Raw genomic sequence first — 21,026 nt, 5'->3', positions numbered from 1 at the left:
TTATGCTACATTCTGGCATAGCTAACATCCTGTTTTCAAAAGATTCCCAGATTCTTAAACCTGTAGCACCAAAGCATATGTTCTGCCCACACTTGTATAAAATACCATTTATTGTTTCCTTGAAGGCTAAAACAAAGTATCTGGGGCCCAGTTGTGCCATACCCTTAACTTCACTCCTAATGCCTAGTTCCTGGGGACCACCATGGTTCTCTCTGCATCCCTAGGGTCTAGCTCACCAGGTTGTGAAGAGCTGGCTGTTGACGGGGCAAGATTAGAGTCAGAAGAGGAAAAGAGGCCAACCCCCTGAGGAGATTGCAGGGGTCCAGTGGCAGAGACGCTGGGACTAGACTCCAAAGAGCCAGGTGACTCATGTGCAGGGAGCAGAGTTGGGTGGCTTTTGCTGCAGTGAGCTGCCACACTGTCTGGCTTCTCAAAGCGTTTGCCACAAAATTCACAGGGAAAGCGCAGGGCAGCTGCCGTCTCTGCATGCTTGCGTCGGTGCCAGTTCAGAGAGGCCTTCTGACGGCAAGTGAACCCACATATCTCACACCTGCAGCCAGAGACAGGAAGAAGCCTTGGTCCACCTTCACCTCCCTGGAGGTTCTGCTGCCCACTTCCTGGCTGCCAGACACCAGCTCCCTCCTTGGCCCCTGGCACTCACTGCAGGGGCTTCTCTCCTGTGTGGATTCGTCTGTGGATGACAAGGTTGCTGCTAGTGCGGAAAGAGCGAGCGCAGAATTCACAGATGTAGTCCCGGGTGTCTGTAGGCACACAAGGAACATTCAGTCATCTTCAGGCTTTAGCCTACCATCCCCAACAGAAGGTGAGTACTAGGGCTCAGGAGTCGGGTCCTAATAAGCATCTGGACATCCTGTACCTGACTGGTCCTGAAAACTAAGTGAGATAGACAGGCATCTAAAATTGCACTCTTGTCGCCTTTAGTCCCTAGCTCCAACTGTCTCCTAGGGCACAGGCATACCGCCCCTATCTGGGGCCTTGGGCTGCATCTTTGTGGAAGGAGTAATGAATAGGGAGCTGGATGGAGCCTTGTGTGGATAGGAAGTACCAAGTAGCAACCACATACAAGCCTGGAGTCAGAAGTTGGGGTTTCAGTCCAAGCTTCAAGGATACCCCTAGAACCAGAAATCCCGCCACTCCCAGTACCATGTCTGCAAGTGGCCAGTCTTCCTTTTACTGAACGTACTAACTCCAACAGCACTTGCTGTCGCCATCATTACTGATCAACAGCTCTCAGGCTGCTGTGGTTCTTCTCCTGTGCCACTAAAGCTAAATGCCTACAGCAGCAACACTGTCCTTGCTTCTTGTGGTGCCCTTCAGACTGCCTCACCAGCTCTCTGGAGACCTGGCCATCCTCACACCACAAGCTTTGGCTTCAAGTCCTCTACTCTGCATCTGCTATCTTAGGGCAGCACTGTACTCCTGTCTCCTTATCACTTCATCCTCCACTCTGCTCAGACACCAAGCACCATACCACCTCAAACATTTCAAGCATCCTGGCTCCAACCAGATCCTCATGCCTTATTCAGTGTGACAATCTGATGATTCCAGGCCACCATTCGTTGTCCCTACTACCTTCTCATAGCCCCTTCCCCTTTCAGCCCCATTTTCACAGCTGTCTTTATGGCCTTCTTTCATATTACCAATCTGCCCTGTCCCTTAGTAGTACTTGGTTGATGAAAGTCCAACTCAGGCCAACCTAACCCCTGGCCTCTGTAAGATGGGGCATGAATACTCAACCCTCCCCATGGTCTTTCCTCTCATTGATGGGCTCTGCCGTGGCCACTGCCCAGAATCCTGAAGAGCTCTCTCCAACACTCCTGGTGCCATTCTTTGCCCCCCAAATCCAGCAGTTATTTAGTACCCTCTGCCCATATATATGAGTGTGTGGATGCCTTCACATGTCTCTCAGAATTCACCTTTTCTCATCAAAGTCAGTAAGCCTTCCTTTCCCACTCTGCACCTTAAGCTTTGAGCCTTCCCTATGAGACCTTACTCCTCTGCTCATCTGCACAGCAGAACTCCAGCATCTCCCACTTCCTCAGCTCTGCTTACCTTGAACACACTCTACTCTGGCTTTCATCCCCAGAGTAGAGTCTTGTCACACTGTCTTGTTATCTAGTACCCTCTCCTTCCTTGGCCTGCAGCTTCTGTCAACCTGTTCTCCCTCCTTCCTGGAGCAGTTTCTGCACTTGCTTTCTCAAGTGCCACTTTCTTTGCCTCCCTCCCCACCCCCACCCCCGGCCTACCCTCTGAAGGCAGGTGTACCATGTCAGACCTCCCTCCTCCCCTCTCTGCAGACACACTACCCATGCTCATGACAGATTTCTGCTCACACTAAAAATCCCATAATCCCATCTTGACATCGAATTAACATGTATTAACTCAGATTCCTACCCACCAGCCCCTTCCTTGCTTTCAGGGACTCGTCACCATTTACCCAGCTGCCCAGGCTGGTATTGTCTTAGACACCCTCTCTCCCTGCTAGTCCCATCTGTGGCTCACTCATCCTTCTCACACAGCCCTTCTGCACTCTCATAGATGCCTCAGCTACTGCTCACCAACTATGATGGGCAAACCCAGGCCATCACCAGTGTGCACCCACCTCTGCTCATCTACAGTCCCTGATTCTCCACATAGCTGCTACAGCCATCTCTGAAAGTCAGCTATCTTACCACCTTGGAAGACCTCACAATGGTCTCATCCCAAAGTAGAAGCCACATCATCCGTACTGTGGCTTTAGAGGCCTCCTCTCCATTCCTGGAACATATAGATTCTTTCCACATGTGCTGCCCTGTGTTCCTCGCTTCGCTCACATCTTGCTGCAAGGCTTTGACCCCAAAAGCAACTGCCCTTCCTGCTCTCTGCCCTCCCCTTCTTTCCCATATCTTCATGGCCCTACATGACTAGAGAAGACATTTCACAAGGGTCAGGCTCCTCCGAACCTAGTAACAATCTCCAGCTCAAGCAGGCGGGCTAATAGGCACCCAGGGACTAAGGGATTCAGCCCTCCCCGGGGAGCTGAGGGCTTCCAGCACTCACCACTGTGCAGCTTCACGTGCTCCTTCAGATGCTTCTTAAAGTTGAAGGACTTCCCACAAGCTGGCTCGGGGCAGCAGAATGACTTCTGGTGGATGTGCTGGTACTTCTTGTGGTGCTAAGAATGGGTGACAGACAAGAGAGAAGAGGCAAGAGCATGGCTGCCTCCCCAGGGAGACGGACTTGAGCGGGGTGAGCAGGCCGGCTCCTCTTCCACCCTTGTTTCCCCGCCACAGTTCTGTCACTGTCTGGGCCACCATCCTGTCCCACCCCCATGCCCTCAGCAGCACAACTATCCTCCCACTCTGACCACTGACTGCCCTCACCTGTCCCCTCTGGATGCCCACCAACTCACTTCTTTATACACCGTCACTGCAATGTCTACAGAGGTCCCTGTACAGAATGCCACTCCAAGTGACCACGTGGTTTATCCTACCTTGTCTGTCAGGGACAGAATGTAGTTTAGGTGACTATGATGACCCACATTAGTACGTGCTGCAGGCCCTGGCTACTGCTATTTATATATACCAATGTGGGGTTTTCTCCTAAATCTGCTTTGGAAACACTCAGGCCTCATAGGCTCTCAAAGTAGAGCACTATTGAGGGAAAAGGGTTCTTTTGGGTTTGGCGGGGGGGGTTCTTGTTTGTTTTTCTTTTTTCAGTTTGGGGTTCTGATCCAGGACCTGGCATATGGCAGGCAGGTACTCTACCATGGAGCTACATCCCCACCTGGCAGATGGTGCTTCGAACTGAACTTCCCAATGAGCAAGTCCTTCTTATGTGATCTAGTCCTAGATCATGCATTATTGGATGCCTCCTGCATTCTAATCCTGTGTTCCCATAGTTAATGGCAGCAGTTGCTGCAGTCTCCTACATAAAAGGCTCAAATCTGACCTGCAGATGCCCTTCTCAGGTCCATGCTGTCCACCTACACCTCACCATCTCTCTGGCCCTCTCTATACTTAGGGTCAGAGGCTCTTACTAACTGTGAGCATTGGCCTTTCCCTCTACACCAAAAGCTGTGTGTGCTGCCTTGCACATGCTAGACAATTGCATTACAACTAAGCTATATTACACCACAGCCTAGGGGTACCTTCCCTCCCCCCCCCCATCCCCAACCCCAGTGGTCACACAAGCCTCAACTTGTGTCCCTCACATTCAGATACTGCCGGTTGGAGAAGATCCTTCCACAGCCAGGGAAGTCACAGGGCATCAGCTCTCTTTTGGCAGCTTTCCTGTGGGGAGAATGGGAGGACTCTTGTCTGCTCTGCCTCACTCCTGACTCTCCCCAGAGTCCCATCGCCCCAGTCCTACCTGATTCTCCTGAGCCCAATCTGGGCAGTGTCCTCATCCCAGGTCGGGTTTGGAGCAGACTGGGCCTGACTCCCAGGACTGTGGGTAGCAAAGAAGTAGCCAAGGGCCTCAAGAGTGACACATTCCAGGACATCCCTGCCCTCTCTGTCTCAGCCATCAGGTTACCTGTCCAGAGACTCGGTCATTTGCAGCTCTGCAGAGGTCTGGGGGGTCCTGCTGAGTTCCAGCTGCACTTCAGCATCTGCTGTCAGTGCAGCTGTGGAACCCAGAGAGGCAAGAACAGCACAAGGGGTGGAGAAAGTCGCAGGTGCTGGCGGGACCTCCCTCTCCTTAGGTGTGTGAGTGACAGGGGATGGAGGCGGCTTAGGGACATCCGGTTCACTGCTGGAAAGAGAAGCAGCAGGAGGAGGGCATTATCCCTCTGGGCAATCAGCCCTAACCAAGTCCTAACCCTAAATGGGAAAAAATCCCAACTCCCATGGCAGGCTGTCATGCTCTCAGCGTCCCTCGGAGCCTGACTTCATCCCTTTTCCACATTTCCCAATTCAAAGCCTACAGTTCACTTTCCCAGCACCTGCCCTGCCCACCCTACAAGTCCATCCCTCCAGCTGACACATCTCTGAATTATAAGGTGCCAGCTGCCTCCCCCCTTTCTCAATCTGTTCAGCATCCTCCCTCAATCCCAACTGGCTCATCTGGGGAGGAGCTGTAGGTCCATGGGCTGGCATCACTGAGCAGCTCTTCATCCTCATCCTCTTCCTCTTCCACATCCTGTTCCTCTCCTGGGGGTGGGAAGCTCTCCAATGGGGATTCTACTCCCCTGCAAGCTCAAGAAAGACAATCCTGAGAAACTGCCACCTCACCCCCACTACCAGTGCAGGTCTGTCCTGTCCCTCACCTCCCATCCTCACCTGGACAGCCTGGTCTCTTGAGTTCTTTCATGCTGCTCACATTCCAAACCTGTTGGCAGAAGCAGGTCATAAGAGAAGGAGGCCTGTGCTCAAAGATTGAGGATGGTTTCTTCCCAGTGGTAACCTGGTTTACTTGGTGGTACTTTCTACAAATGCACTCTCTTTTAAACCTTATTTCTAGTTTCTCTCAAAGGTAGCATACCATCACTCTATGGTTTTGCTCCCTATACCTAACAATGCATGTGAGGATAGATTTCCTCGCTAGCATAAAAGGGTCATTATTAGTAACTCCAGCACTTGGGAGGTAGAGAGAGGACCAGGTCTTCAAGGCTACTTGGCTACATGAGACCCTATGTCAACCAGTAGATTAATTAACAAATTAAACAATCATCTTTATAAACCAGTTCTAAGCCAAAGAAGATTGGAAAGCTCTTTTCTTTCTCCACAACCCTTTCTTCCCAACTCACCTTCAGGCTCCTGCTTCCTCCTGGCCTCTGAGCACCAGGTTCTCTCAGGAGTGTGTGAGAAGGGGTGCTGCTTAGGCACCTCTGAAGGTGTAGGAATCAAAGAAGGTTCCCAGGAGAATGTGTGGCCTGCTGAGCACTCCCACACAAGCTCCCCATCTCCACCTCCAGGCCCCCGGAGCCCAGGCACTAGGCTGCACTCCCGGCTGTGCCTGTGAGACAGGAGCACCAGGTACTGCAGACCCTTTTGGGGCAGAGGCTCTGGACCTGCAGGTAAGATGGTGCAGTCATGCAAAGCTGGAAACCCCTCTCACCCAGAAAGCCACTCAGGGCATCCCAATCCTCTAAAGCCCATGGGCAACCTCATTCCAAATCTAGTTTATCATTTTTAAAGTGTTCTTTTTAAAAAATATATCTTATTTTCAATTAGCTTTATGTGTGTGTGTGGTGTGTGTGTGGGGGGGTGCACATGAATACAGATGCTCCTGGAGGCCAGAGGTGTTGGATCTCCCTGCAGCTGTAGTTATAGGCAGTTGTGAGCCCCCCTGCCATGAGTGCTAGGAAATGTACTTGGGTCCTCTGCCAGAGCAGCACCCGCTCTTAACCACTCAACCATTTCTCCAGTACACACACACACACACACACACACACACACACGCCCCAAGGTCCTGAGACAAAGCTCCCTTCCCAAAGGCTGCTGCAACAGCAGCACATTAAAGGCCTCTAATCCTTCTCTTGGAGCCTAAGTTTCTGGGAGCCGCCACTACCTGTTGCCATCTTTTACCCACCTGCACAGAGGACACATCCTGAAGAAGTATACCTGCCAAAGAAGAGCTTGAGGTCAGCTCAGAACCCAGGAAGCCAACCACCTTCACTCAGGCACTCACACACTTAGGAGCCAACCCTAAGGACCTCCCATTCGCTGGGCTGAGAGGGGAGGAGCAGTCTGCCCTGCCCAAGGGAGACACCCGAGGCTATAGGAACAGGTCGGGGGCTCTGCCACGGTGCCCACCCCAGTCCCTCCTGGCCCTAACCGGTCCAACAGGAACTTGGCGAGCTGTGAATGCAGGGAGAAGCCCAGCCGTTCCTTGAGGAGGCACCACTGCTCCATGTGGCCGCCCAGGCGGATGCGGCACTTGCTGCGGCGCGCGTCCAGCTGCCTACGCTTCTCCCGCCGCCGACGGGATGCATCTGCCACCGGAGAGGCCATGCGCGCCCGGGCCTGCGAGAGGACGTAGTGCCGTCGGGGCGTGCCGTGCAGACACAGCCTCAGCTCCAGTTGCACTGAATGGGAACCCGACCACACTGCCTCCAAAGCACTGGCGGCTCTCGGATCCAGCCACCCATTCTTAGAGCCAGGGTGGGCACTCGGGGTACGGAAGTCACAGGCAGGGGCAAGAGACCTCCACTGGGAAACTTGTCCTCCTTGTCCATGGGTGGTGGGGTCTGCGTGCAGCCGCGCCTGGGCCTCTTAACTGCTTCCAATGCAGGGGAGGCCCGCCCAGCACTGCCTGGGCACCAGGCTGGCCCACGCCAGGGTCTTACCTGCGCACCCCAACCCGCCTTCGCCTAGACTGCGCGTGCGCCTCCCGGTCCCGCGTGCTCCCTCCGAGAGCCGCGGGAAGACCGGGGCCCACCGCGCGCGCGCCGCTGCTGTTTCTCCTTTAAGAAGAAACCGTCCCCCTTGACGTCCGACGCTGCAGCCCGGACTTGCAGCGGGAGGCCAGGGCCCTGCGCTTGCGCTCCGTGCGCCCCACGCAAAGCCTGCCGGGAATTGTAGTTAGCCCTGGTCCTGTAGGATTGTCAGGGGATCCTGCTGTAAAGGCTCCTTTCTCTACTAGCATCTCTGCCTCTTAATTGCCACCAAACAAAGGCGAGCTGCGGTGTCCGTCGCCAGAAGTCAACTAGAGCCCTTTCTGAACCGCTAGACCACCCTCCAGCTGCAGCTCATAACCTGCTACTATCAACATTCCTTCAAAAAGTGGCCTAGATTCTATGCAGACTTTCATTTCGCGTTATCGACAAATGGCTCTGATGGAGTTATTTCCATCAAGCAACCGCAACGGGGCTTTCCAAGGTCGCTTTTTTGTTTTTTGTTTTGCTTGAGACAAAGTTTCATGTTGTCTAGGCTGTTCTCCAACTTCCTATGTAGCCAAGGTGACTTTGAACTCCTGCCTCCACATCTGAAGTGCTAGGATTACAGGCCTGCACCTCTGCATTGCTAAATGAAGTGCCCATCCTGCTTCCTCTGCCCTAGACTGCAGGAGACTTTAACTCTCCCTCCTCTGCTACTGCGTTCCTCTCACTTTCTCCTCAGCTCTGCTCTCTGACTGCACCTACTCCCGGTCTTCTCCTTCCTCACTGGCTTCTCTTCTCTCTTGGATCCTTCTGTTACCAAAGGATGGAGTGTTCCAGGCTCAGGCCCTGGCAAGCCTTTCTTTTAGATATGCTCTTTGGGGGTGATCTAATTAGGTCACCCATTGATGACCCCGGGTTTATGTTTCTGGCTACTCTCTTTGGATTCCAGACTCCTTTGACTGCCTAGTTGGCCCTCCATGATTAACTGAGTTAATACACTTCGTGTTTACAAAGGATGTAGGGTAGTGCCTGGTAAAATATCAACCATGAGCAGCTGCAGGAGTGAGCTCAAACCTCACTCCAAGCCACCTGCGCTATTGACTGCTTTTCTATGGCAAATCACTACACACTTGACAGCTCACAACTGCAGAAATTCACTCCTTACCGTTTTGGAGGTCAGAAGGCCAGCACCAAAGTGCTGACAGGGCCACATGTCAAGTGAGAGCTGGAGGGGAGAATTTTCCCCCTGCCTTTTCTATCTTCAGCATCCCCTGACTTCCGACCATGCACATCAGTTCTCGACTCCCAGGTCACGTGGCCTCCTTTGAGGGCAAGCCTTCCTTTGCCTCTTCCAAACACGGAATCCACTTGGGTGACCCATCTCAGTGCTTCAAACAGTTCTCTGCAAAGTGTTTGCTACAGAAAGCAGTTTTCACGGATTCCAGTAGTTAGAACATGGATGTTTGGGGAGACTTGTTTTGGTGTACAAGACCCTCATCGTAGACTGTGAGGTAGCTCATCGAGGAAAGTCTGGAGGCCTCAGTTTAATCCCTAGAACCTACATAAGGGTGACAGGGGAAAACGGACTCCACAAAGTTGCCCTCAGGCCTCCACAAACATGAGCCATAGCACACATGCTCACACATGTTACATACATACAAAACACTAATTTTTATTTCCAAAGATGATCACCACATGTAGTGATGCACACCTTAATCCCAGCACCTAGGAGGTGGAGGTAAATGGCCCTCTCTGAGTTGCAGGCCAGCCTGATGTAACAGATCACGTTCTAGACCAACCAGAGCTATAGAGTGAGACCCTGTCTCCAAAAAATTTTAAATAGACTATCTTCAAGGGGCTGGAAGAGTGGCTTGGTAGTTAAAAGTGCTTTCTGCTCTTGCACAAGACCAGAGTTGGTTCCATGCACTCACATCAGACAGATCACTACCACTCATAACTAGCTCCTGGGAACCCAACACTCTCTTCTGGTCTCTGAGGGCACCAGTTCTTCTGTCCACAAACTCACACCCAGACACATCCCCATATACATTTTTTTAATTAAGGTTTTTTTTTTGTTGTTGTTGTTGTTGTTGTTAATCTCCTGCAGACAGGCATGGTCACCAGACACAGTGGTACACACCATTAATCCCAGCTCTGGGGAGACAGACAGAGGCAGGAGGATCTCTTTGAGTTCAAGACAAGCCTCATCTGCATAGTGAGTTCCAGGATATCCAGGGCTATGTAGAGAGACCCTATCTCAATAATAATAATAATAATAGTAATAATAAGAAGAAAGAATTTTTGATCTGGCATTAAAAAACAAACAAACAACAACAACAAAAGTTTTGCCTGGTGGTGGTGGCACTGTCCTTTAATCCCAGCACTGGGGAGGCAGAGGCAGGAGGATCTCTATGACTTTGAGGCCAGCCTGGTTTGAAAAGCTAGTTCCAGGACAGCCAAGGCTACATAGAGAAACCCTGTCTCTAAAAACAAAACAAACAAAAAAGACAGCTTCAAAGAAGAAGCAGTAATGTCAAGCATCACTTATTGCATACAATGAGGACATGAACTCACCTGAATCTATAAGCAATCTCTTTACACCATGTATCTACTTATTTGCCCACTAATTTGGGTACACTGGTTACTTTTTAAAATCTCTTCAAACTCTTCTTCAGTGTGGTTTTAGTGTCCTACAGATCCATCATTAACCAACTTTTAGTTAAGCTCCTCTGAGCCCTTGATTGACAGGGCCTGGACCTTACCCCCCAACTGAATCTGGCATTAGCCACCCTCCTGGATTCATGCATGTAGAACTCCCTCAACTCCTGCTCTGAGAGACAGCCTTCTGTCACTGTCAAGTTCAGCACCCCTCACCTTTGATGTCCAAGTCTTTGGCTTGGTTTTTGGAAGAATTCTATAGGGCCTGTTTAGTGGGAATTCCCTTGCCCTTGACATCTGCTCTTAAGAACTTTCCACCCAGCCGGTGTTGGTGGAGGCAGAGGCAGGCGGATCTCTGTGAGTCTGAGGCCTGTCTGGTCTACAGAGTGAGTTCCAGGATAGAGCTAGGGCTGTTAAACAGAGAAACCATGTCTCAGGAAGAAAAAAAAAAAGTTTCACTCATGCAGGCCACCATTTCCCTGGCTACAAACCCCAGCTGTCTTTGCTAATTTTATTAGAGAAAATCTCTTTCTCTCTGCTTCTGCGATAGTCTGAATAGAATAATCTTCCTCTCCGTTTGAACAAGGGCAGGATGTTTTTCCTTAGCATCATTCATTAATTGAATAGAATGTCTGTATAGAAAACTCATGATTGAATGGGTCGTGTGTTAGTGTTTTGCTTCATTTCGTTTTTGAAGCAAGGTCTCACGTTTCCAGAACTCACTGTACAGCTGAGGATGATAACCTTGAACCAATCCCACTGCCTCCACCTCAGAGTAACGGGATTGTTGGCTACATCCTGTCTGTGTATATTAGTTTTTGAAGAATAGTTTTTCAAAAGGAAATTGTTTTAATGAGATCTTCCCCAGCAGTGACCCCTCTGCCTTTCATAGGCTTGTGTGGTTTTGTTGGTGGTAGTTTTTTGTGGTGGTGGTGGTGGTGGTGCTTTTCTCGCAGGTTGAATAGCTATACTCCCTCATCAGGTCACCAGGGCAAAGGGAAGTTTTGGGGTTGCGTGGAGGAAGAAGTGGGGGGAGGGGAGGAAAGGGAGAACGGGTGGCCTGGGAGGAAGGCACTCGGCCATCCGCCGGCTGATCCAGGACTGTTCCGCAGGGAGGTCCTGAGCCTCGCTTTGCAAGCTAAAGCACTCCAGGTTATGTCGCCGCTGCTGGAGCGACCCTCACCTAACCCAGGTTGCTCAGAGGGAAGCCCGGAGCTCCCAGTCAGGTCTCCGGTTGTATCCCGATCGCTGGCTGCATTTGCAGGCGAACAAGGGTGACAGCTCGGTCCGCGGCCGCCACTCCAAGCCGCCTGCGTCTCTCCCGGCATTGCGTTTCTGGGTCTACAGGCGGCGACAGCGTGCAGCTCACTGTTGGGCGCTGGAGCCAGCTGGGAGGGACATTGCAGAGTGACTGTACGTACAGCACGCATAGCACAGGCTTCAGGAGAAGCAGAAAGGAGGAAATTTCCGAGGTGTCAGGATGGCCGAGTGGTCTAAGGCGCCAGACTCAAGGTAACAGCCTTCCCTATGGGCGTTCTGGTCTCCGAATGGAGGCGTGGGTTCGAATCCCACTTCTGACACATGCCTTTTTCTCGTGTTACTATTTTTTTTTTTTTTTAATTTTCCTCCGCTCAGGAGCCGGTCCCTCCCTTCTAAGATTTTCTCAGCTGCAGGCGTTGTCGGGTCCTCCAGGACGACGAGTGCCAGGTTGCCTAGTCGCCGGTTTCCTGGTGTGAGTGTAGTTGCCCGTCACCCCTGTCGTCACCTAGTGTAGTGCCGCTAGAGGTGCGCTAGCATGCCTTCCCTGGTGGTCTAGTGGTTAGGATTCGGCGCTCTCACCGCCGCGGCCCGGGTTCGATTCCCGGTCAGGGAAGTGTCTGTTTTGCTTTTGTTTTCTTCCTTATTTTCCGAAAGTCCCCACTATTTAGGAAAAGTCAAACTAAATAACTTCACTGAAGAAATAAAAGTGAAATCGAGTTCAGTAACTTTCTGTTTTAACACAGAACCGTACTGAGGTTGTGAACACCAGCAAACAAGTCAGCCAGGCATTGACTCTGAATTCAGACCAAACCAAAGCGGCACACTGCACCCGCAACCCCACCCTCCCCGTCTCCCATCCCTATCCCCTTGCTACACCCAGGGCGGCCCCACAGCAGCTGCTCCGCCAGCGTTTGCCTTCTAGTTAGAAAATAAATAGAAATAATTCAAACAGTGCTGCGGACACTGGTGTTCTCTTTGCCTAGAGTCAACGCTGGTCAATATTTTGTCACATTCTTTGCCTCTCTGATAGATTATTGAAGATAGATAGACAAACAGATAAATGATAGGTAGACAGATGATAGATTATTCATAGACAGATGATAGGCAAACAGAAGATAGATGATAGATAGATAGATAGATAGATAGATAGATAGATAGATAGATAGATAGATAGACAGACAGATAGATATGATACATGAACAGATCGATTAGCAAATGAATAATAGCTAAATGAGAAATGAGTAATAAAATAAATCAAATGAGCCGGGCGGTGGTGGTGCATGCCTTTAATCCCACCACTTGGGAGGCAGAAGCAGAGGCGGGTGAATCTCTGAGTTCGAGGTCAGCCTGGTCTACAGAGCGAGTTCCAGGATGGCCAGGGCTACACAAAGAAACCCTGTCTCGAAAAACCAAAAAAAAAAAAAAAAATTAATTAAATGATAAAAGAATGATAGTTAAATGATAGGTGATTGGCAGATAATAAAAAGATAAAAAGATAGATAGATAGATAGATAGATAGATAGATAGATAGATAGATAGATAGATAGATATCCACAAGTGTCCATCTCCCCGTCCTACCATTTGAAAGCTGCATACTGCTACTTCACACAGACACCTAAGAACATTGACATTAGCATGTCCTCCTACATTCTTTGTGATTTTAGTGCAAAACTTCAGTCAAAACCAAGCCACATTCAAGCTCGTCCTGGCCGTGTACAGAGCGCCCTCTACAGGGCTCATGCTTTTCATTCTAGGAATTCCCACTGCCTGCGGGAAAGAATTCATATGAACAAGTGAAAGTATTTAGATGGCATTTATGTTCTCAATATCAGGCTCCTTTTCTGCCCTCAGTGCCGGAGTTCAGTCCCAAAGCCTCACAGGTAGCAGGCATGTGCTTCTCGGTGAGCTGTGTCTCCAGGTTAACGATGTTACGAACTTACCTCACGAGGTAAGTTCGTAACATCGTTAACCTCTTCCTAAGATCGGGAGTCTCTATGAGTAATTTCCGTTGCTTTCAAATTTGGTATGCATTTCTCCCTAGGCACCTTCTCTAGCTCTCCAGGTTTGCGTTGTGTATACTCTGTGTGCCCAGGACTGTGCGAACTATGACAGACCTGTGCTGTCTTTTCTACCAGGGTTCAATATGACAAGGGAGATTGCCATTAAAAATTTTTAATTATTTTTAACTATGTGTGTGCACGTGCACATGTATGGGTTTGTACATGTGAGGGCAAGAGCCCCCTGGAGCTATTGTGAGCCACCGGACGCGGGTGTTGTGCTAGCAAATTAACTCTGCAACTTCTGAGCCATCTTCCCAGGCCCAGAAACATCATTTTAAAACAATGAAGAAAAAAAAATTGTCAACAATCCTTTCTGAGTCAACCCTGTCCTGAAATGAAAAGCTTCCCGTGGTCAAGGTCGCGGTGTGCTTATCAACTCCCCTGCTTTCAGTTAGCCGATTACATAAGATCTTGAAGCTCAGCTCTGACCCCTTTGCGTGAGGAGTAAAAATCCAGGGGGTCCCTGGAGTGAGCTTGCTTGCTATGCACCCTTCTGCAACAATAGAACTTCTGTCTTGTCAAGATACCTTCAAACCCATTTATCTTCTTTATTTTTGGGGGGTGAGGAGAGGGCCGGCACTAAGGCGGTTGAGATAGGGCTTCTTCGTGTAGCTTTGGCTGTTCTAGAACTAGCTCTGAGCCGGGCGGTGGTGGCACACGCCTTTAATCCCAGCACTCGGGAGGCAGAGCCAAGAGGATCTCTGTGAGTTCGAGGCCAGCCTGGGCTACCAAGTGAGTTCCAGGAAAGGCGCAAAGCTACACAGAGAAACACTGTCTTGAAAAACAAAACAAAACAAAACAAACAAAAAAAAAAAAAAAAAGAACTAGCTCTGTAGACCAGGCTGGCCTTGAACTCAGAGATCTGCCTGCCTCTGCCTATTCCCAACCCATTATTAACAGGACTTAAAGCTGGCTTCCCAAGGGCCAGGTGCTGTGGTGGCGCACACCTTTGATCCAGCATTTGGGAGGCAGAAGCAAGCAGATTTCTCTGAGTTTGAGGCCAGCCTGGTCCACTTCTTGCATTCAGGCCAGACAGGGCTACACAGTGAGTTTGCCTGCTGGCCTAGAGCTTGCCTGTTCTGTCTTGTGCCCTGTGCCTTGGGTGCGGCCCTGCCTGGTGTAGCTCACAGCACAGAGCACCTGTGTTTCTGATTCCAGGTAGAATGAAGTAGATGGAGTAGCAGTTCAAAAAAATTCATGATTATACGTATGTTTGAAGAAATGAAAGAAGTCATAAGTAAGCTCCTGAATGAATTTCCAGAGAACACAAACAACTGAGTGAAAATAATATTTAACTCAATACAATATATAAAAAGAGGAATTCGACAAAGAGATAGCAATTCTGAAGAAAAAACAAACTGAAATACCGAAACTGAAAACCACAATAAATTAAACAAGGTGCTTTTAGGAAGCCTCGCCACTAGAATGGATCAAGGACAGGAGAGCTGGAAGATGAGGTAGAAGAACCGGAAAGGGAAAGCAGGGCTCCCTAGATGGACAGACACTGAAAAGATGAATCTGAGATTCATGGCCATGGAAGGAGCAGAATTTCATCTAACAGCATTTTTAATAACATTCCAATAAAATCATAGTGGAAATTTTCCCAAATTAGGGAGTGTGGCAATTCAGATACAAGAGGCCTTTAGGAGATCACCTGACTAGCCTAGAAAAGAGTAAGATTGAAAACAGAAAATCTGCTGGATAAGGTGGTACACAGCTTTAATCCCAGTGCTCAAGAGGTGGAGTCAGCTGGATCTCTGTTGAAGGCCAGCCTGGTCTACATCATAGTGAGTTTCAAGCCAGCCAGGGCTACGTGGTGAGCTCCCTAAAAAAAAAAAAAAAAAAGAATTTGCTAACTAAATATCAGAACTTCAAAGATTTAACAACAGTACTTCTCAAGCTACTACACAAAACAGAAGGGAAGCTCCATCTCCAAGCTCTTTTTGATAGAACACTATTGCCCTGATGCTAAAACCAGACAAACACACAGATATTGTAGACCAACCTCTCTGATGGGGATAGATACAAAAATCCTCAGCAACATTATCGGGGACTATGGGGGCCCAGCCCCTCGATAGTTCCCTCCCAGGGCCCAGGAAGAATCTACAACCAGCTGACAATTTCTCTTTGATGAAATGAAATTAATCTATGTACATGAAACTCCTTAGTCCATACATTTCATTCTTCTGAGTCAGTTCTCTCTCTACACAGCTTCTGTTCTGCTCTCATGCCTAGCCCCTTTCTTGCCTGATTTCTCTCTACATTCATCTCCTGTCTCCTGTAAGTTCTTTTGTGTCTCCTCTAAGTTCTATTTTAATTCTTTCATATTAGTTCTGCCCCATCTGGGTTCTCATCCATCTAGTTCTTTTTTATTTATATTTTTTTAAAACTTTATTTTATGCACACTGGTGTGAAGGTGTCACATCCCCTGGAACTGGAGTTGCAGACAGTTGTGAGCTGCCATGTGGGTGCTGGGAATTTAACCAGGGTCCTCTGGAAGAGCAGCCAGTGCTCTTAACCGCTAGGCCATCTCTCCAGCCCCTCTTCTTGCTCATCTTGTTCTTTCTCATCTTGTTCTTCCCCATCTGGTTCTCCATCTTCCATCTTATTCCTCTAATACTCTCTTCTAGCCCTTCAGTCTAGTTCCTCTCCAGTTCTTACCCATCTAGTTCTTCCATTCTCTTTTCTCTTTTCTGTCTCGTCCTCAAGTCCTCTCTATCCAATTCCGCCTCTGAATCTCCTTATAACCCTCATTTCTTCGTTCTCAATGCTGAAGGCATTACTAAACCTAATTTCAAATTATACTGTAGTGTAATTTGATATACAGAGCCACAGTAGCAAAACAGCATGGTACTGAAACAAATAAAAACTAGATCTTTATACAAAGAACAGAATAGAAGACCTAGATAGAACCCATACATCTTATTTTTCACAGAGATGCCAAGAGTCTGTACTGGAGAAAGACAGTCTCTTTAGTGACTGGTACTTCGAAAACTGGGTGTTACCTGTAGAAGAAACTAGACCCCCTACCTCTCACCCTACACAAAAATCAACTCCAAATGAAATAAAGCCCTTAATTTAAGACATCAAATTCTGAAAATAGAGGAAAAGAAAAAGAAAATATTTTAAGGCTTAGACAGAAATAAGGACTTTCTAAACAGGACTCCAGTTGCTCAGGGAATAAGGCGAGCATTTGACACATGGAACCTCGTGAAATTGGAAAGCTTCTCTACAGTCAATCAGCTTACAAAATGTGAGAAAACCTTGCCAGCTATACATCTGACAGAGGATCAATATCTAGAATATACAAAGAATGAAAGAAACTAAACTAAACAAAAAACAAACAACTCAATTTTTTAAAATGGGCTAACGAACTGAACAGAGTTCTCAAAAGAAGAAATAAATGTTTTTAAACATTTAAAAAACATTCAAAAGCCAATAAATGTTTTTAAAAGTGTTCAACGTCCTTAGCCATCAGGGAAAGGCAAATTGAAACTACTTTGAGATTCCATCTCACCCCAGTCAGAATGGGGTGTAAGCTACTACGGAATCAGTGTGGAGATTTCCCAAAAAACTTCCACATGTCCCAGCCACACCACTCTTGGGTATATTCCCAAAGGACTCTACATCCTACCATAGAGATACTTGCTCAGTCATATTTATTGCTGTTCTACACACACACACACACACACACACACACACACACACACACACACTCCATATAAAAATAATCTAAAATATTTTTTCAGTGCAAGTCTGGGGAAGGTGGAAGGTGAGCATTCCAGCCCATCTCTGTGGCACTGACGTGAGCTCTAGGGTTTAATAGGGGAGAACTGGGCAGGGATCAAGGTCTGCATAATGGCTCTTGGTCAAGGTGTAGTCTGGTTGATCCTCAATACACTCTGGCTCTGCAAGGCAGCTCAAAGAAGTCCTTATTGCTTGCGGGAACAAGCTGGTTCCCTCACGATGACTTCTGCTTGGGGGTAACCTCAGACACAGGGATCTGTCTGGGAGGCAGTGCTGTGCCTGAAATCCAAGGTGACTGTTGTAAGTGGAGTGACCCAGAGCATCGGGGCAAAAGAATTTACCAGATGAGAACCGATATAAAAGTTTTAATAAATAATCACTCCCTTGAGAGGGGCTGGGATTTTTTTTTTCATGGTAGTTGAGAGAAGTCCACTGGCCTGGCCTCCTGGGTGGTTTGAGTCAGGTTGTATTTGAGTGGACTTTAGGAAGGCAGCTCCCTGTCCTGAGATTGAAAATTCCTTATTTTCCTCTTAAGTAGTCTATTCATGTAGGTCTCTGATAATTTCATAGTACATATAATGCATTCTGACGACTCCCTGACCCTTTCTTCCCTCCTTCCCGCCCCTATTGCCACCCCAAGTCTCTTTCCCATTCAAGCCTTTCTGTTTTATTGTTACCCCTGAGTTTAGCTAGGGCTGAGTGGCCATGGGTTTCAAAGTGCTCACTGGAGCCTGGTGGGTTGACCAGTAGGTGCACAGCTGAAGACCGTTCTGCCCCACCCCAGAATCCTGCAGTAGCCCCATAGTTCAACAGGAAGAGGTAAAGCTACATGGCCCCACCCCTACTTATGACAGACATCTGGCACAGGCCCAGCCTTAAGCATTGCCCTGGCAATCAGCACTGCTGCTTTGAGGTCGTGGATGCAACGGCCATGCTGGGAAGAGGGAATTCCACAGCCCTTCTCCCTGTCTTGTGGTCTTACATTCTTTCTGCTTCCTCTTCTGCACTGTTCTCTTTGCATTGTTAGAAGGTGTGGGATCCATGTTCTGGTTAAACTGAGCATTCAATCATCACTTATTCTCAGCATCATGAGCAGCCATGTGTCTCTGCCTTCACCACCATCATTATGACGATTCTTTAAGACTGAGAGTGGCATTTGTCTATGAGTGTGAATGTAAATACAGAGAAGGCAGCTTGACATTATGTTGATTTAGCTAAACAGTAGTAGTAAGTCCCATCTAGGACATATCACCTCCTTGGCCATAGGTTTTTAACTGAGTTTACAATGCCAGGTGTGAATTCCCTCTTGTGGAGCAGGCCTCAAAACCTATCAGAGAGTATTTGGTTTGCCCGGTAACGGTCATGGCACTATTGCATTAGTAGGCACATCTTAGCTGGAAGGTTGGTAAGTTATTTAGTTCATAGGGCTCTCAGCTGGGTGAGACCATTGATGCTTTTCCTCTCCTGGCAGCCTACATTGCACCTTCCTGCACTATGAAAACTGGCCAGCAGATTTGATTTCTCAGTTCCAGTTTGATTTCTCTGTCACTTTTCTTGTGTGTGCGTGTGATGTCTTCAGCAACAGGATCTTGTCAACTAGTTCTGGTGGGCACCCAAGAGGAATAACAGGGAGCTGTATTGTGAGAGACTCTGAGGCCTCCCTGAACAACAACACATGTGGTCATATCTTCTGGAGATTATCTTCATTGCTTTAATTGATTCGGAAAAGACCCAGTCTGAAAGAGGGTAGCACCACTATTTTATTTGTATGAGTGTTTTGTCTTCATGTATGTCAGTAGGTAGATAGGTAGGTATGTCCACTATGTGCATTCCTGGTGCCATCAGAGGACAAAAGAAGGAATTGGATCCATTGAAGCTGGAGTTATAGATGGTTGTGCGCTACCATGTGGGTGCTGGGAACAGAACACCGTCCTGTGCGAGAACAATCACTGGGGCCATGTCTCCAGCCCCATGTTGTTTTGTTTTGGGGTGTGTGTGTGTGTGTGTGTGTGTGTGTGTGTGTGTGTGTGTGTGTGTGTGTTCTTGAATGTATGCACACATGTGTGTGCAGGTGCCCAAAGAAGCTAGAAGAGTGCTGACCCTCGGGGCTGGAGTTCCAGGTGTGCATGAGCTGCCTTCCATGGTTCCTGGCAAACTCTGGTCTTCATGAGGAAGCAGCAAGTGCTCTGAACCACTGAGCCATCTCTCCAGGCCGTGTCTCTGCTCTTGACTGTGACTAGCTGCTCAAGTTCCCGCCTGGACTCCCCTGCAGTGATAGACTGTAACTTAGGCTTCTGAGCTAAAGTACCCTCTCTTCCTTAAGCTGCTTTGACCCAACTACCGAAGTGGGAGGACACAGCTCACTGCTGTAGCATGAATCTTAAAAGGTCTTATTAATAAAATCAAATCTTGGAGCCAGGTATGGGGGTGAATGCTGGAAGACCAGAGAAGCAGAACAAGCCATAGCCACCTCACTTTGCCAATTCTTCAGGTGATCCTGTTTCCTCAGACTGGATGCCTCTCAGCTGAACTGTGCTGCTCAAAAGCCTAAAAGCTTAACCAGGCTATAGTTCCTCATCCTCATGCCTTAAATACCTTTCTGCTTCCTGCCATCACTTCCTGAGATTAAAGGCATGAGTAATCATGCCTGGCTGTTTCCAGTGTGGCCTTGAACTCACAGAGATCCAGATGGGTTTCTGCATCAAGAATGCTAGGACTAGGGGAACCCATGGCTGATATGTAGAACTGAATGGTATTGTAAAATAAAAAATATATATCACAAAAAAATAAAAAATAAAAAATAAAAAAAAAAAAAAAAAAAAAAAAGAATGCTAGGACTAAAGGCTTGTGTGCCACTATTTTCTGGCCTCTATATCTAGTGGCTGTTCTGTTCTCTGACCCCAGATAAGTTTATTAGGGTGCACAATATTTTAGGGAACACAGTATCACCACAGGGAGGACACAGCTCATTGCTCTCTGCAGGGAGAGAGAGAATATAGCAGTCCCGGGAAAAATGATCTGTGGCCCAAGTGTCTCTACATATGCCTCTGGGTGTGCTGTGGAGGTGAGGTCCTGACTAGTTTGTTAGAGTTGTGGTTTGGTGAACAACTCCAGGGGATAAAATAATACCTATCCTGCCCACAGCTAGTAATATCTCTCTCTCTCTCTCTTTCTCTCTCTCTCTCTCTCTCTCTCTCTTCCTTAATCTCTGAAGAAAACTTTATCATGGAACTCACTCTGTAGACCAGGCTGGCCTCAAACTCACAGAGATCTGCCTGGCTCTGCCTCCTGAGTGCCGGGATAGAAGGCGTGCGCCATCACAGCCCAGCTCAGCAGATTCTTGACAGTGCCTAGTTGCCTTTGGTTTTGAACTGTCACCTCACTACATGGCCACCCGATCTCTTCCTGTGACCCTCAGGGTGACTAACTCACAACCCCAAGAGTTCCCTTCAGGACAAAATTCAGGCCAAGTCACTGCCAAATGATGGGCTCCTCTAGAACACATCCATCTCTACGCCCTTCATCTTGTTATCTCTCTGATTAAAAGGCATCATCAGCGTGAACTCTGCCATCTCTACACTCCTCCTCTTGGGTCTACAGGACACGTAGGTCTGGGGACAGGGAGGGGTAAGGCATAGAAGTCAGAATGAAGCCCTGTGCCTTCTGAGACATTGTATTCGTCAAACACTTAACCTACTCATTGTGACAAGTCCCCAGTGTGAATCACTAGTTATATGAGCACAAAGAAGAATAAGACAGAGCCAAGGATTTGGAATAATAGCTGTATGGTTCTGTTAAGAATGAAGGTATTCTGCAGAGAGGCCTTTGTGTCCTCTCTTTGGCCAATAGACTATTGAGACAATGGACCCCAAGGAATTAGAAGTCTCTTTCAGGGAGAGAGAAAAGCCAAAGCCTGGTGCCAGGCAGAGAGGGAGCTTGTCTCCCAGGAAGAGCTGGGACATTGATGGGTCAGTGTG

General features: G+C 48.4%; 1 protein-coding gene and 2 non-coding genes across 3 annotated transcripts; 2 read left to right on the top strand and 1 right to left on the bottom strand.

Annotated features, from left to right (window-relative positions):
• Nucleotides 1–92: 92 nt before the first annotated feature.
• Znf692 (zinc finger protein 692) lies at nucleotides 93–7,458 on the bottom strand. Its single transcript, XM_006984911.4, has 12 exons — nucleotides 7,292–7,458; nucleotides 6,781–6,968; nucleotides 6,535–6,566; nucleotides 5,750–6,013; nucleotides 5,283–5,331; nucleotides 5,063–5,191; nucleotides 4,537–4,755; nucleotides 4,372–4,449; nucleotides 4,214–4,292; nucleotides 3,061–3,175; nucleotides 662–761; nucleotides 93–550 (listed from the first exon to the last, which is right to left on the bottom strand). Exons 2-12 carry the CDS (start codon nucleotides 6,954–6,956, stop codon nucleotides 184–186), a joined length of 1,608 nt encoding a protein of 535 aa, XP_006984973.1. The 5' UTR covers nucleotides 6,957–6,968; nucleotides 7,292–7,458; the 3' UTR covers nucleotides 93–183.
• A 3,998-nt stretch (nucleotides 7,459–11,456) lies between these two features.
• Trnal-caa (transfer RNA leucine (anticodon CAA)) lies at nucleotides 11,457–11,562 on the top strand. The gene is made up of 2 exons: nucleotides 11,457–11,494; nucleotides 11,517–11,562. It is a non-coding gene; the product is annotated as a tRNA-Leu (tRNA).
• Nucleotides 11,563–11,783: 221 nt separating this feature from the next.
• Nucleotides 11,784–11,855, top strand: Trnae-cuc (transfer RNA glutamic acid (anticodon CUC)). Its single transcript has one exon. It is a non-coding gene; the product is annotated as a tRNA-Glu (tRNA).
• Nucleotides 11,856–21,026: the final 9,171 nt, after the last annotated feature.

This window comes from Peromyscus maniculatus, chromosome 8 (assembly GCF_049852395.1).
Source record: "Peromyscus maniculatus bairdii isolate BWxNUB_F1_BW_parent chromosome 8, HU_Pman_BW_mat_3.1, whole genome shotgun sequence".
Classification (NCBI taxonomy): domain Eukaryota; kingdom Metazoa; phylum Chordata; class Mammalia; order Rodentia; family Cricetidae; genus Peromyscus; species Peromyscus maniculatus.
This window is presented reverse-complemented; position numbering and strand designations above follow the sequence as displayed.